The 15,626-nt window shown below is 33.7% G+C and overlaps 1 protein-coding gene across 1 annotated transcript; it reads left to right on the top strand.

Annotated features, from left to right (window-relative positions):
- Positions 1-3,430: 3,430 nt before the first annotated feature.
- LOC100920285 (olfactory receptor 51G2-like) lies at positions 3,431-4,763 on the top strand. Its single transcript, XM_003764818.4, has one exon. It carries the CDS (start codon positions 3,579-3,581, stop codon positions 4,533-4,535), a length of 957 nt encoding a protein of 318 aa, XP_003764866.3. The 5' UTR covers positions 3,431-3,578; the 3' UTR covers positions 4,536-4,763.
- The last annotated feature ends 10,863 nt before the right edge of the window (positions 4,764-15,626 follow it).

Genomic DNA, 15,626 nt, shown 5'->3' with positions numbered 1-15,626 from the left:
CTGTGGATACAAATAGAAATTAAGATATTGCTCTTAAAGAGTTCAAATTCACACATGATTAGATATGTAAACACAAACATATATATTTATAAATAATTTCTTCAAATCAAATGGAAGGGTCCTACAATCCTTTGGTTTCAGCAGCAAAGACAATTCTAATGTTTCTTCATTAATGCCATTACCACTGAAAAAATCCTATTATTTTCTGATGTTGATCCATCTGACAGTGCCAAGGACTTCAGTGACAAAACTTTGTTTTGGGGGGCTTCAGTAGTTGTGTACCTTAAAAAGGATGTCCACAGGATTTCCTTCTCAGGATTATGGGTACATTCAATGGTTTGGACACACTGTTGTTCCAAAGGTTTTTGGGTTAAGGATGTTATTGTATTATCAGTGGGGACAAAAGTGAGAAGGCAGTTAAGATGATGAGATTGATATAACCCAGCTGTAGCATACTATCTCCTGTAATTCTCTGTATAACCCACTCTTAGCTAGGATGACTTTTCTGCCTTAAGATCAGTACTCATTTGGTAGTCATTGGGGACTATTAACCTTTCTCCACTATACCTACCTGTCCAGATAATGAATGAAAGGGCTGGGCTGGGAGACAAATGGGGCCTAAAGGATTTCTGCCACTTACAGGGATCCTATGCTTATCTATCTAGACTTGAAGACAGCTGTCCAGGATCTGTTGCACATAGTGATTAGGAAAGTGGGCACCTTCTCCACAGTGATCTTTCCCCTAAATGATTGCTTCAGGAATCCCTAGATTAGGAGACAGAAAACAGATTTGTGCCTTGATTCAGTCTCTTCCTAGCTGTATGATTTTGTATGAGATATTTTCTAAGTTTGAACCAGTTTCGCCATTTGTAAAAATGAGTGATTTTTCCAGGTTGATTACTTAAGCCATTCTTGAATCACCAGTTTTATTCTCTCCTCTATTTTGGTTCATCTCACTGGCTGATTTCCTGTTGAAATTGTTCCTTGTAGGGAAGTGGGAGTGGTGAGTAACTCTCTATGGTAAAATAGCATGGCCTCATTTAGCAAGCCAATAGAGAGTGTTTATACTGCTTATTGATTGGATCAGTTGACTGAAGCAGAATTCTCCAAGGATATCTCTATCTCCAAAGGGAAACATACCTGATTACAATAAAATCTATTCTTCTAAACCCTGGCAGTTTACGGTTTAGGAACTGATGGCTAAGGAGGATGCCCCTGCAGATAACCAGAATAGGGTGGACTATTCCTACTGAGATCACAGGTGCGTATGACCGTTGTGTATCTCATAAATCAAACAAATATTCCAGCTTGTGGAAAAAATGTTTTATTTAGTCACTGATATAAATTGTGTATTTAAAAGGGAAAGAATGCCTGGGAATACTCCAGACTGGTGGTTAATATAAGTCTACCATGCAGAGTACCATAATATCTATGAAATTAAACCATTATGATTTCATCAGGATCCTATACAATGTTCTCCTCTAAGTTCTGGGAAGAATAAAGATGAAGATTTGTGGGTTAACAAGAAAGAGATTAAAGGTTACTCCTTGTGGGGAGGAGATAAGAGATTTGGCTCCTCCAGGACACATCAATTAGAGACCCACTAAAACACCTTTTTTAGTCACAATAACTTTATTACATCATAATAATTAGGAGCAGTACAATTTATGACAAAAATACGACATCAATTACTCCACAGAATATATTCTTGTGAACATTTAAAAGTTAATTTTACTTAAAATAGTGGTAATTTTAAATTTCTATGTCTGGTACAACCAATATTACTGGGTCAATGCAACCAAATGATGGAGAAAAACTGGATAACACATATATAACCTCCCCTCCCCCCAACATACACAGACAAAAAAGCACAACGGACAAAATTTGCATATAAAATACTTTTTTTTTCAGTGTATTTAAGAAAATTGATTCCAGAGCATACATTATTTAGGAGATTATATTATTAAAACACTTGTAATCCTTGTTCCTCTCAAATCAAAATGCTACAAATAGTACTGAAACAGTCTAATGCTCAAGATTTGGGAAATTGAATAAAGGATGAAATGATTGAGGATACTGGGCAATAATAACAAAACTCCTCATAACTGAGAGAATGAGGCAACTTGGTTCAGAAAACTGTGAGGCAGAAAAACAAGAGTAAGACTGAAGAACACATTCTGTCACATATTATGTGACCCTGGAAAGTTTCTTTGTCTCTAAGTGCTCTGGCAAGTTTCTGAAATTCTGGGATGAAATGCATATTTCACTTGTCACAGTTTCATCAGTGGGAAAGAAAGGATTTCAGCAAAAATAACTAAACAATAACTCAAAGTGCAGTTCCTTTGAGAAGACATAAATTTAGATGAAAGAACAAGGGGGCTAGGGTAAATAAATAATCAAATTTAAAAACACATACAAAGGGTATATGGAACTGAGAATGCAGTAGGAAAATATATCCTAAGAAATTTGACCAAAAAGTAAAGACATTTTCCCCTGGGGTTCTTTTAGACAATTATTTTGGAGTTTGTTGATAATATTGAGTAGGCATAAAGTAAAATTGAACCTCTGATCTTTCCAATCTTTTGCAAACGGAAGTTTCAATAAAGAGGGAAGAGACAAAAGAAAAGGAAGAGGACAAAAAAGAGGAGGAGAAGGAAGAAGAAAAGGAGAAGGAGGCCCAAAAAGTTGAAAAAGAACTTGCACTAAATTACACATTTGGATAACTATTAGGTGAATGTACTTCCCACAATCTACACTGTATCTGTCAATGAGTTTGGGAGAGACCCTAAATCTGTAACAATAACTCCAAAGAGAATAACTCCTACATCTCCTAAGAGACTGCCATGAATTTATTTGGGTCATATTCTTGAGGGATGAAAAATGTGATTATTCTTGAATTATATAGCTAATGAATTAATATGTTCCATATTAATGAATTCATCTCTGGAATTAAATGAGGTTATTTCTCTAGAGCTCAAGATTTGAAAAAGTGAAACTATTTTTCCATTTTGCATCATCTTAAACAACAAGTCAATAAACCTTTATTAAGTATCTTCCATATTGCAGTCATTGTGCTAAACTTTGGAGACATTCAGACATAGTCACATTCAAGGGACTTTCATTTAATTAGAGTCTGTCTGTTGGGATGCTATCTCTTTCCAAAACTATTCCATCTCACATTTACAGAGGCTGTCCTCCATGCCTGGAATACTTTCTTTCTTCAGAGAGGAGGATTTTTAAATATTTTCTTTCTGTCAACATTTCATGCAGATACTAAATGCTCCCTGAAGCTTTTTAGATTCCCCTCATCACTTTTTCCTTAGACCACACAAATGTGTACTTCATAGGCAACCAGTATCTAACAAATGCAAGTTCTTAGAAAATATGAACTCTTGAAGAGTATGAATTCACAATTTTGTGGCATGTCTCTTGGCACCTCTTATGGCAAGCATAAGGCTATTTATTAATAAGTACTTGAAATTTTTATATTAAGTAAATTGAATTATCAATTAAATGTCAATTAAAGACATTTCATCTTTTATCCCCCCAGGGGAGAAATACAGAGTTTGAAGACAGGCATGATGTCCCTTCTCAATAGCTCAGACTTTATATTCTCTAGCTTCCTGGTTACAGGAATCCCTGGACTAGAGGGTATGTATAAGTGGCTCTCTATCCCCTTTACCATGTTGTTCTTTATGACCCTGGCAGGCAACATCACTATTATGTTGGTTATCTGGACTGACAGAAGCCTTCATGTGCCCATGTACCTATTCTTGGCAATGCTGTCAGCCTCAGACCTAGGTTTGTCTATCTCTGCATTTCCTACAATGCTAAAGATCTACTGGTTGCAAGCTCGGGAAATAAGTTTCCCTGCTTGTTTCACCCAGATGTTCTTCATCCATACTTTCCAGAAATTTGAGTCAGCTGTGATTCTGGCTATGGCTTTTGATCGCTATGTGGCTATTTCCAAACCCTTGCATTATGCCTCCATCCTTACAAGTGGGGTAATAGCCAAGATTGGCTTGGCAATCTTATTACGGTCACTTGCAGTGGAGATACCCCTTCCCATATTGCTGAGGAGGCTACGCTTCTGTCATTCTAATGTCCTCTCTCACTCATACTGCCTCCATCCAGACATCATCAAGCTCTCCTGCTCAAACACTAGGATAAACAGCATCTTTGGCTTGTTTGTGATTCTGTCCACCATGATTGTTGACTTCCTCCTCATTCTCTTTTCCTATGTCCTCATTCTGAAGACTGTCCTGAGTATTGCATCCCATGGTGGGCGTCTCAAAGCCCTTAACACCTGCATCTCCCATCTCTGTGCTGTGGTCCTTTTTTTCACACCTATGATCAGTCTGTCTATGCTCCACAGGACTGGACTAAAACTTCCCTCCCATGTTTATGTGCTATTGGCTAACATGCACTTCCTCATTCCCCCTGTGATGAACCCCATTGTCTATGTGGTGAAAACCAAGCAAATTTGGGATAGGATCATTAGGCTCCTTTGCAAGAAGCGATCAGGAAATTCCTAAGTCATGAGTACAAATGGTTATAATTTCTGCAATAGAATATTCCTGTTCATATTGTTTGACAATATATAGAGGGGGGGATGAATCATATTCTCATAGATTTGACTATGTACTTTACATATTTAAGATAGACCTTTATCTCAGTAACTATATAATGATTTCCCTAATGTTCTGCTTTTCTGCTGACTTTGACTACATTTATTTATATAAAACTTTTCTAATTTAATGGAACAAAAATTGATAAATGGTTAAAAGATATGAATAGACAATTTTCAGACAATGAAATTAAAGCCATTTGTAGTTAGATGAAAAAATGCCCTAAATCACTATTTATTAGATAAATGCAAATTAAAACAACTCAGGGGTACCACCTGGCACCTCCCAGATTGCCTAAGATGACAGGAAAAAATAATGCTAAATAATGGAGGGGATGTGGGAAAACTGAGACACTAATGTGTTATTGGAGATGTGAAATGATGCAATCATTCTGGAGAGCAATCTGGAACTATGCCCAAAGGGCTATCAAATTGTGCATAGGTTTTGACCCAGCAATGTCATTACTGGGTCTGCCCCAAGAAAATCATAAAGGAGGAAAAGGACCCACACATGCAAAAATGTTTGTAGCAGATCTTTTTTATGGTAGCAAATAATTGGAAAATAACCAGATGCCCATCACTTGGGCAATGACTGAATAAGTTGTGGTACATGAAGATAATGAAAATATCATTGTTCTATAAAAATGATGAACAACCTGATTTTAGAAAAGCTTGGAAAGACTTACATGAACTTATGCTCAATGAAACAAGCAGAACTAGAAATAAATTGTACATGATAATAGCAAAAATGTGAGATGATCAACTATGAAATCCCTGTTTCTTCTCAATGGTTTAGTGATCCAAAGCAACCCCAGTAGAGTTTTGACAGAAAATGCCATCTGCATCCAGAAAAAAAACTAAGGAGACTGAATGTAAGTCAACACATGATACGTTTACCTCTTTTTTTTTTTCTTTTTTGATTTTTTCTATCTCTCCCATAGTTTTTCCCTGTTCTGATTTTTCTATCCTAACATGATTCATAAAGTAACATACATCTTAAAAATAAAGTTAGTAGCAGTTGTTATGGTCATTGTTGAGTTATATTAATATATGGGTAACATTCAAATCACCATAATAAACATTATAAAGAAAGTGAAAAATAAAAACTTCCTCTTATACATGCAAGGCAGACTTGAAGAAAAAGTGAATTCAGCTACATCAATTTGTTTCTAAAGTTAAGTCTGTAAAGTTCAGATTGATTTGAGGTTTTTTTCAGGTGCAATTCATATATCCAGTGCCCCTGTCATTTTATATCCTTTCAGTTAAACTGTTAACTCTAAGTAAATAATGCCAACAAAGTGATTATAAATTTTAAGAAATAGAATCTAAGATACTTTCTCCTCCATTTAAAAAATATTTTTATTCAAAGTTTTGAGTTCCTATCTCCTATCCCTTTTTCTAATCCTATGATAATAAGTGATCAGATTTAGGTTATATGTGTGCAATTATGCTTAGCTACTTTAAACCTATCTTTTGATGTGGTAATTTGTATTGTGATTATGTAATGGACCAGAATTGTAGAGAAATTCCATTAACTCAATGGAATTGATAAGACAATGGTTATCTAGTGTAGCATGGTGATTAACAGTTCTTTTGTTCAGTACATGTACTTAGTACAAGATTCACATCTACTATGATGTAATTATAATAGAGTATATAAGCTGGGATAAACTCAGCCAGAAACATTTATTCCATCTCCCACTTTTGTGATTGGAGCTGGAGCACAAACTCTCAGACTGAGACAGACTTCAAGAAAGAGACCATTGTGGTGGTCCTCCTGCTTCCTTCACAGAAACCAAGACACATATCGGAGGACTTCTAGAAAGCTATCAGAGCCCCAGGCAAGGAGGCAATAAATACTTTTGGATTTTATCTCTGGCTATTCTCCTGGTGATTATTCTGCTGAAAGGAAGGCTGGTCCAAAGACCTTCTGAAAACCAACCATAACATTACATGATTAGAATTTACAAAAATAAGACAAAGCATGAATTCAGAGATGACTGTTTTGTTTGGCCAGTACGAATTTGAACTAGAATATAAAACACTTTAGTGAATTAGAATATCTTTAGAGCATGTGTTTATTTTCTTTGTTTATTTTTAAACACAAAGAAATAATCAGAAGTATAACATTTTTTTAGAAGAGGAATTTACTAGTTTCCAGTGCCTTTTATAAACATCTTAGTTGTATTGGAAAATGCTTAATATGAGATTCCAAAAAAACTCTGCCAAATTAATAATTCTTTAAATAATTTGCCTAATTGTAATTCTATTGGTTCATATGAAAAAAAATTGATATTAAAAGTAATTAAAATAGCTACTTAATTATATTCAAAGATATTTTAACAACTCTTTTCAGACTATTAAAATAATATGAATTTTGGCAGTCATTGAAAAATTTATAGAAATTAATCAGGAAAATAGAAAATTTTTATTGTGCCATATATTATTGTGATAGATCATTATATAAGTAAGAATTTGCTTTCATTTTCAAAAGAAAAATATCAATTTAACAATTTAATTTATCATTTTATTATATTTATTTATAATAGTCCATTTTATTTTGTCATAGGATTAAATCTAACAAGCTCAATAAAATAAATTTTAACTGCTTACATTTTTTCTATTATTATCATTCCATTACATGATAATTATTGGAAGAATTTTGTCATATAAAGAAAATAGGTATGAAAATCAGGTCTGCTCCTGGTATCAAATATATTAATTACAAAAATTCTGTTACATAATGATCAAGTTTATTAAAAGATTCATTCATCTAACAAGTTATTGGACTTTTTTTCCTTTGAGGGCAGCATCAACACCAGCCTCTATAAATCTATAATTATTGTCTGCTTAAACAGTGGTATCACTGTTATAATCCACTTCTAAGTCATGAAAGATTAAGTCTTACTTGGGTGGCTAGTAGGATAAAATGGGTGAGAAAAAAAAAATTATTAAAGATTTTTATTGCCAAAACATAAGACAATTTTTCAACATTAACCATTGCAAAATCCTGTGCTCCAACTTTCCTCCATTCTTCCTAGTCCCTCACCTAGATGGCTAGTAATCCAATATATGTTAAACATGGTAGAAATATGTTAAATCAAATATATGCATGGGTATTTATGCAATTATCTTGCTACACAGAAAAAAATCAAATCAAAAAGGGGAAAAAATGAGAAAGAAAACAACAAAAACAGTGAAAATGCCATGTTATGATTCACTTTAAGTTCCTATAGTTCTCTCTCTGGTTGTAGATAGTCCTCTTCATCAAGAGATCATTAAAACTGTCCCCATTGTTGGAAGAAATCATATTCATCAGAATTGATCATTGCATAATATTGTTGGTACTGTGTACAATGATTTCCTGGTTCTGCTCATTTCACTTAGCATCAGTTCATGTCTTTTCAGGCCTCTGTAAAATCATCCTGCTGATCATTTCTTACAGAACATTCAATAAGTAACAAATTTATCAAAGTCACAGGATATAAAATAAATCTTCCTCAAACCTCAGAATTTCTATATGGTATAAATTAGAGTCACCAGGAATAAAAAGAAAAAATAATTCACTTAAAATAATTTCAGATAGTATTAACTATTTTGGAGTCAACTTGCCAAAGACAAACCCAAGAATACACTTACAAGACACTGTTCATACAAATAAAGTCACATCTCAAAACTGTAGAAATATAAATTGCAAATTGGTAGTTCATCATGACCATAATGAGAATCCCAACAAAATTAATTAATTTATTTAATGCCATCAAGTCACAATTTAGTGCTATCAAATCAAACTACCAAAGGATGGTTTTATGAAGTTAAAAAATATCAAAATTCATCTGGAAGAATAACATTCAAGAATGTCAAGGGAATCAATGGAAAAAAATGTGAATATGGCTTGTTTAAAAAAAATGGTCTGTTAGTACCAGATTTAAAACTGTATTACAAAAAATATTCATTAAATCAATTAGGACTGGCAAAGAAATAGATTATTTGATCAGTGGAATGGATTTGCTATATAAAAAGTACATAGAGAGGTAAATAACCAGTTACATAATTTTTGATAAACTCAAAATCCAGGATTTTGGGGAAGAACTCACTATTTGCCAAATACTGTGGGAAAAGAAGAAAGCAGTTTGAAAGACACATCTAAAATTGTATACCAAAATAAATGGGCACATAATTTAGCATAAAGAGTGATATTATACATTAGGAAAGCATGGAAAAAGTTAACTCATATTTATGGATAACAGAGTTTATGATCAAATGAGACACACTGATCATAGGAGGTAAAATAAATAATTTTGATCACATAAAAACAACTTATACAAACAAAAGTAATGCAGTTGAAATTTGTTTTTTTTTTTTCCTAAGAATGATTTTATTATAATGATAATGAGGACAACAAGAAGACTTAGAGTGTTTTGAAGTTTGAAACACACTTGGTTTACAGTTATAGCACTCAGCATATAACTGGCTCTTAATTTTTGTTGATTGACTGCTTGTCAGTATGTTATAGTGGGATTTTTAGATGGTGTCTGAGGTCCCTTCCAATTCTCAGATTCTCTCATCTGAACCTCATGACAGACTTATGGGGGAAGGACCTGTAAGACAAATCATATAGTGATAAAACCCACCATGATTCAGTTGCCTTAGAATTTAATTTAATGTCTAGGACCTTGTTGCCCTGTGATATTCCTGTGCTAAGCCAGTCCTCTTCTACCATTTTTAATTTCTATCTGGGTTTTTCATTTTTTTTAAAATAACTTTTTATTAATAGAACCCATGCCAGGGTAATTTTTTACAACACTATGCCTTGCACTCACTTTTTTCCGATTTTCCCCCTCCCTCCCTCCACCCCCTCCCCAGATGGCAAGCAGTCCTATACATGTTAAATAGGTTACAGTAGATCTTGGATACAATATATGTGTGCAGAACTGAACAGTTCTCTTGTTGCTCAGGGAGAATTGGATTTAGAAGGTATAAATAACCTGGGAAGAAGAACAAAAATGCAAGCAATTTACATTCATTTCCTAGTGTTCTTTCTTTGGGTTTAGCTGCTTCTGTCCATCCTTGATCAATTGAAACTACGTTAGATCTTCTCTTTCTCTAAGAAATCCACTTCCATCAGAATACATCCTCATACAGTATCGTTGTTGAGGTATATAATGATCTCCTGGTTCTGCTTTATTTCACTCAGCATCAGTTCATGTAAGTCTCGCCAATTCTCTCTGTATTCATCCATGCAGTTGAAATTTGAAGAAAAACATTAAATTGTGGCTGGGGAAAAATTGAAGTCAATTTTTCTGTTCAAGTTCTCATTTCTCAAATATAGTCACCTGAGTCAAATATGTAAAAATATAAGTCATCCTCAAATGATATGAACAGGAAGTGTTCTGAATAAGAAATCAAAGCTATGAAAAGTCATATGAAAAAATGCTACAAATTACAGATAGAGAAAAGCAAAATAAAACAACTCTTATGTGCCATGCCATATTTATCAGAATAGTTAACATAACAGATAAGGAACATGATAACTGTTTGATAGAAAATTGGTATACTAATGCAATGTGAGTGCAGTTGTGAAATGATCCAACTATTATGAATAATTTGAAAATATTTGTAAAAAGGTATAAATCTGTGTGTATTCCAAAGAAATAAAATAATAGAAAACAGAAACTATGCTTGGAAAAATGATTATAACAGCACTTTTTGTGGAGGAAAAGAATTGAAAATTTAGTGAATGCTTATCAATTGGAGAATGGCTCAACAAGTTGTGATATAGAATTATGAAAGCAAACTATTGTGCTACAAGAAGTGATGAGGGATTCGAGTTCCAAAAATCCAGAAAGGCTTATGTGAACTGATGCAAAGTGAAGTGAGAAATAGGAAAACACTGTACACAGTAACAGCAATAGTGAAACAATGATCAATTGTTAAATACTTAACTACACTGAGCAATAGGATGATAAATAATAATTCCAAAGGATATAAGATGAAAAAATGTTATTCAACTCCTGAAAAAAAAAGTGATGACTGAGCAGAGATTGAAGCATAATTTTTAAAAATTCTTATTTTTCTTAATAACTTTTGTTGTTTTGCAATGTGACGGATATATAAATATGTATTTTTATAACTTCACTTGTATAGTGGGTATCATATTGCTTATAATCATGGATGGAAGTGTAAGAATGGAGATAATTTGGACACTTTTAATGTATATAAATATAAATAACATTATTATATAATATAATATTATAATTATAGTATAAGATATCATTCATATATATATATATATATATATATATATATATATATATATAAAAATTATAACCCCTCTACCTTTTGTATACAATTTGAGTTACTGTGGCAGTACACCATTGTCTCCCAGATGCCAATAATATGATTAAGAGTTCCTTTCAACTTTACTATGTTTGGATTATGATGAAAATATGCTTCTTGAGGACCTTAGGCCCCAAACATCTGAATCTTGCTAGAATTCAATCTCTTTCAAGAAGTGTAGAAAAATTTGCTTAGACACATTTAGGGAAGGAAATTCCCAAGCCCATAAGAAAACACCACTGACCAACTGAAATGAAGACCAAACACTCAGACCTGTTGAGTTTCATATCCCAGTGTCAGTAAGCTTTTTCTTGTTTTATGTCCTGGACTCCATTCTAACTCGTAGTCTAGCTTATCATAAGAATATAGGATTTATTGCCAGAAAGAACTGTAGCTCTCAGATAGTACATTCTTTTACACATAAAATGACTGAGTACAAAACACAGGAAATATTCTCAAATCAATCAATCTATTTTCTCCTTACTTGGTCTCTTCAGTTTTCATCTCTTGAACTCTTCTTTATGTTTACAATTTATTTGCAGGTATAATTCTCTGAATGTTCCTCAGGATCTTCGTTCTCTCCCAAAATACAGGTTTTAGACTCAGCATGTCACTTGGTCAAAGGATCAAGTTGACTGGATGGTCAGGTTCACTGTGCTGGAAATGTTATTATAAGACATAATTGTCACTTTCTTCTTAAAGGCCCATGTCTTCATATCAATGATTGGTGCCCATAAAGTTAACTTAAATGAGAAAATGGCAGGAATATCACAGAATGTTTCTGTGAATAAGTCCCAAAGTAAGATTTATATACACACACACACACACACACACACATATATATATATATATATATATATATAATGTTCTTTCTGCAATTAGAAGAGAAGTTTGAAGCAATTCTACCACTTACAGGATGGAAACAATAGAAATCATCAAAGATGACAGTGTACCATTATCCCATGACAGCTATAAGAACTAAACCTGAGTTTTAATTGAGACAAGGTAATTCCAGGTGAAAAATCTCCTCCTAATACAGGCCTGTATCTTATCTACTGCATGTAAAATTAGAGAGGTCTTTGAGCACAGGAAGGTTAATTTACTTCTCTGGCATAAGATAGAGAACATTTGTCTTAAGTAAAACATTAAACCATACTTTTTTTGGTGTCTAGAACAGCTCCTTGATCACTGTACCATGATTCTCCCTAATTTTATCATTTAAAAGGACTGTAGTCCATGCTCTTCTTTTTTAGCAGGCTTCACACTGTGTGACATAAAGCACTGGCCAACAAAAAAGCTTTTACTCTGAATCCTAATCTACTTGAATTATACTTTTGTAGATTTAGGAAAATGGATTAATCTAGTTCATTCTTTTTTTCATGTATACAATGAGAATAAAACCTGTAATACTAACTGTATAGCTAAGCTGCCTGCAAAGAATACCTCAGGCTTTAAAAAAGAAAACAACAACAGCATGTATACGTGTGTATGTGCATATACACATACATCTATAATTATGTGCATTATATATACATATATATACATATATATATATATATATATATATACACATATACACAAAGAGGAACATAACTTTGAATATTTCTCCCTTGAGCCTCATAATAACTCTGTGAGGAGATAGTTGCTATAAATATTTTTGCCATCATATAACAGATGAAGAAACTGATGTTCAGAATGGTTGAGTGAGTAACACAGTATTATTATATACTAGTAAAAGAAAGTTCAAAGCCAACCCTTCCCACACTAACCCATTGTGTCATGTCCTTCATTATATGTCTCCCCCAACTACCTGCCTGAGGACTCAGACCCCATCATTTTGACTTCTATTTCTCTTTTCACTCCATCTCCCAATTCCCTTATCTTGGGATTTGCCAGACAGATACCTGGGTTCAGGATGAAAGTATGCTTATCTCTTTCTCTTGATACCAAGGGCTTTGGGATGAAGGCTCCAATCCTTGGCCCAGCAAGTAAAAGCCTAGCTGGAGAAGAGAGATGGATACCACTCAGATTGTGAACAGTGGGGTCAGAGGTAGATAAAGCTTGGTTCTAAAAGGGATTAAAGTTCAGGAAACTGGACCCAGATCTCTAAAGATAAGCAGCTTTATTGACTCCAAAGAATAAGGAAGACTCAAATAATTCCCAGAAGAAACAACCAAGCATTATGAAATCTCAAGCAACTGGCACCAATCAGGTAAATAGAGTTTTCTCCTCATTGTATTCAGCTGCCACTTATTAAGGATCCTCTAGCACTTTAACCTCATTTTCTGGGAACCTCTATGAGATTGCCCATAACACTATTTTTTTCTGCTTTAAGCTTCTGTCTGTGTCTACCTGAATTCATAGAATCCTGATCTGAGTCCTGAGTGTGTGAAATCCCTCTTTTCAGCATGTATAAAAAGCTCCTAAAATCAGATATGGTCCTGGAGAATTCTGCTATGAAACATTTAGGTTTCCCTTCTCACAGGCTCAGGGAAATCATAAGAACAATATCCCTATTCCTTTTGTTCCTTTCTATTTCTTTGTGTAGACTTGGAGGCAGGGGTTTCTATGCCTAACCTTGCCCTGGAGGACTGAAGAAATTTCAAGAGATAGCCATAAAATAGCAAATGAGGCTGGGTATATCTACAGTGATAATATTTTGCTTAATTTGGGGTAAACTCAAATATGAAGATGGATGATCCCAAGAAAGAAATATGAGTTGATATGGTGCTATAGGTAAGATCCTCATTAACTTAAAATATTCTGATTCCCAAAGATCTATGAAGTTCTCTTCTCTCTATCATCACTCTTCCATACTCATGTCTTTTTAACTTCCTCTTTCAAGTTATATTCATCCCTTTCCTGTGTTCTGCCCCTTATCCTTTTCCATAATTGCCTTCAGGCTTTGCATACTTCTTTCTTCTCTTTCTCTAAGCCTTATTTTTTTTTAATATGCCCACACATATTTATTTGAGTCCTGTACAGTCCTTTGAATAATTTGATTTTTTTTAATTACTCAGAAATCACCCTCACAAGTGAGTATTTCTTTTCCTTCTTTCTCTTCATCCTTCCTGCTCTCTCTTAAATATGGAAATGTTAACTTCTTCCTTCTTGTGATATGAAAAACAAATGAGGCAGTGTAGGCAATTTCCATCACACTAAGCAATTAAGGAGAAATGTTTATATTACTTATTCTATATTAGTAGTACTTTATTCATTTAGAGACAGAGACACTGAGCCATATATGAGGATCACTGCATACCACACAGCTGCAGTTTTAAAATGTAATCTAATGTGTTTTATTTTTATTTATTTTGCTAAATATTTTCCTATTATATTTTATTCTGGTTCCACCCCACCCCACCCTAACCCAGCAAATATGTCAGGAGTATTATCTGCCACTTGCCATGTTCTCTGATCTAGATTTCCTTTTTCTCTGTGTTACTTTCTTACTCACATAGCTAACCAATCTTATCATGACTTTATTTTACTTAATTACTACATTGAATAATCAATTATATAAACACTAAGAAAGTAATCTAAAGTTTCTCTAGTTTTAATAGAGGTAGTCAATGACTTTTTCATCCTATTTTAAAAAGCAGAAAGATTATCTATCTCTGCGTGGGAAATAGAAAATATCTAGTAGCAGAAGGCATGAGATAAGAAGGGGAGAAGGTGAAGAAAAAAAAAAAGGGAAGCTTTTAACAAACGGCCTTTTTTTTCAGAGAAATATGAAGCAAATATGTGCCAAACCTCAGGTTTTCCTGTGTTGCTGTTTTTAGAGCTAATTCTGAGGTCTGGAAATTTTCAATGCTTCCAAAGTGGTATAATCCTGGGAGAAATATAATAACTGCTCTCCTCGTATAAATTCTTATCATTAGCAAGAAAGAACCTCTGGTTCTCTGCAGTCACAAGTGCTTACTTGTTTATTTTTACTTGTTTTGGAACTGTGATCATGTTCCTTACTCCCCTGTGACTGAACACCATAGCTTCTCTTTGTCCTGCAACTGTGACTTTGGTAATTTATTGCCCATAGTTCTATCAGTGCAAGTTATATCCAGTACCATACACACACATACATATGTGCATGTGTGTATATATTATATTAATATAAATCACTGTAATTAATTATTTAATTAAATTTAATTAATTGTAATTAATTTATATATGAAATTTGTTTTTAATAGTCTTCACTTTTATAATTACAGAACAACTGACATTTAAATAATATTTTATACATTGCAAAATATTTTATACATATTATCTCATCTGAAATAGTTCATATGGTTATTATTATTCCTTTCATTTTAGAGTTGAGGACATTGAATTTCAGAGATCTTAGCCCTTTTCAAACATGCCCAAGTGGTAGCCAAGTTTGTACTTGATGATTTCCCCAGTACCTGTTCTAGGGCTCATTTCCTATCTTCAAGATTTTTGTTTTCCTTATAGCTTAGGGTCTTCCAGCCCTTCACTTTGACTTACCTGAAGTTGGTCCAGCAGAAGATTCTTTGGATAAATGAACACTCATTTCCGTGGACCTCTGGGACCCTAAAACCAGTGTCCCAATTTTCCATTGTGTAATGAGAGCCAGTGAATATTGAGTCTGGGTTTGAGATACTAGACATTATGCCTAGATCCTACAGGGAATTCAAGAAATACC

This window comes from Sarcophilus harrisii, chromosome 3 (assembly GCF_902635505.1).
Source record: "Sarcophilus harrisii chromosome 3, mSarHar1.11, whole genome shotgun sequence".
NCBI lineage: Eukaryota > Metazoa > Chordata > Mammalia > Dasyuromorphia > Dasyuridae > Sarcophilus > Sarcophilus harrisii.
The sequence above is the reverse complement of the archived record's forward strand: the minus strand, read 5'-3'. Positions and strand labels throughout refer to the sequence as shown.

Coding starts and splice junctions, on each gene's coding strand:
- LOC100920285 (XM_003764818.4), top strand. CDS start 3,579: ATGATGTCCCTTCTCAATAGCTCAGACTTTATATTCTCTAGCTTCCTG.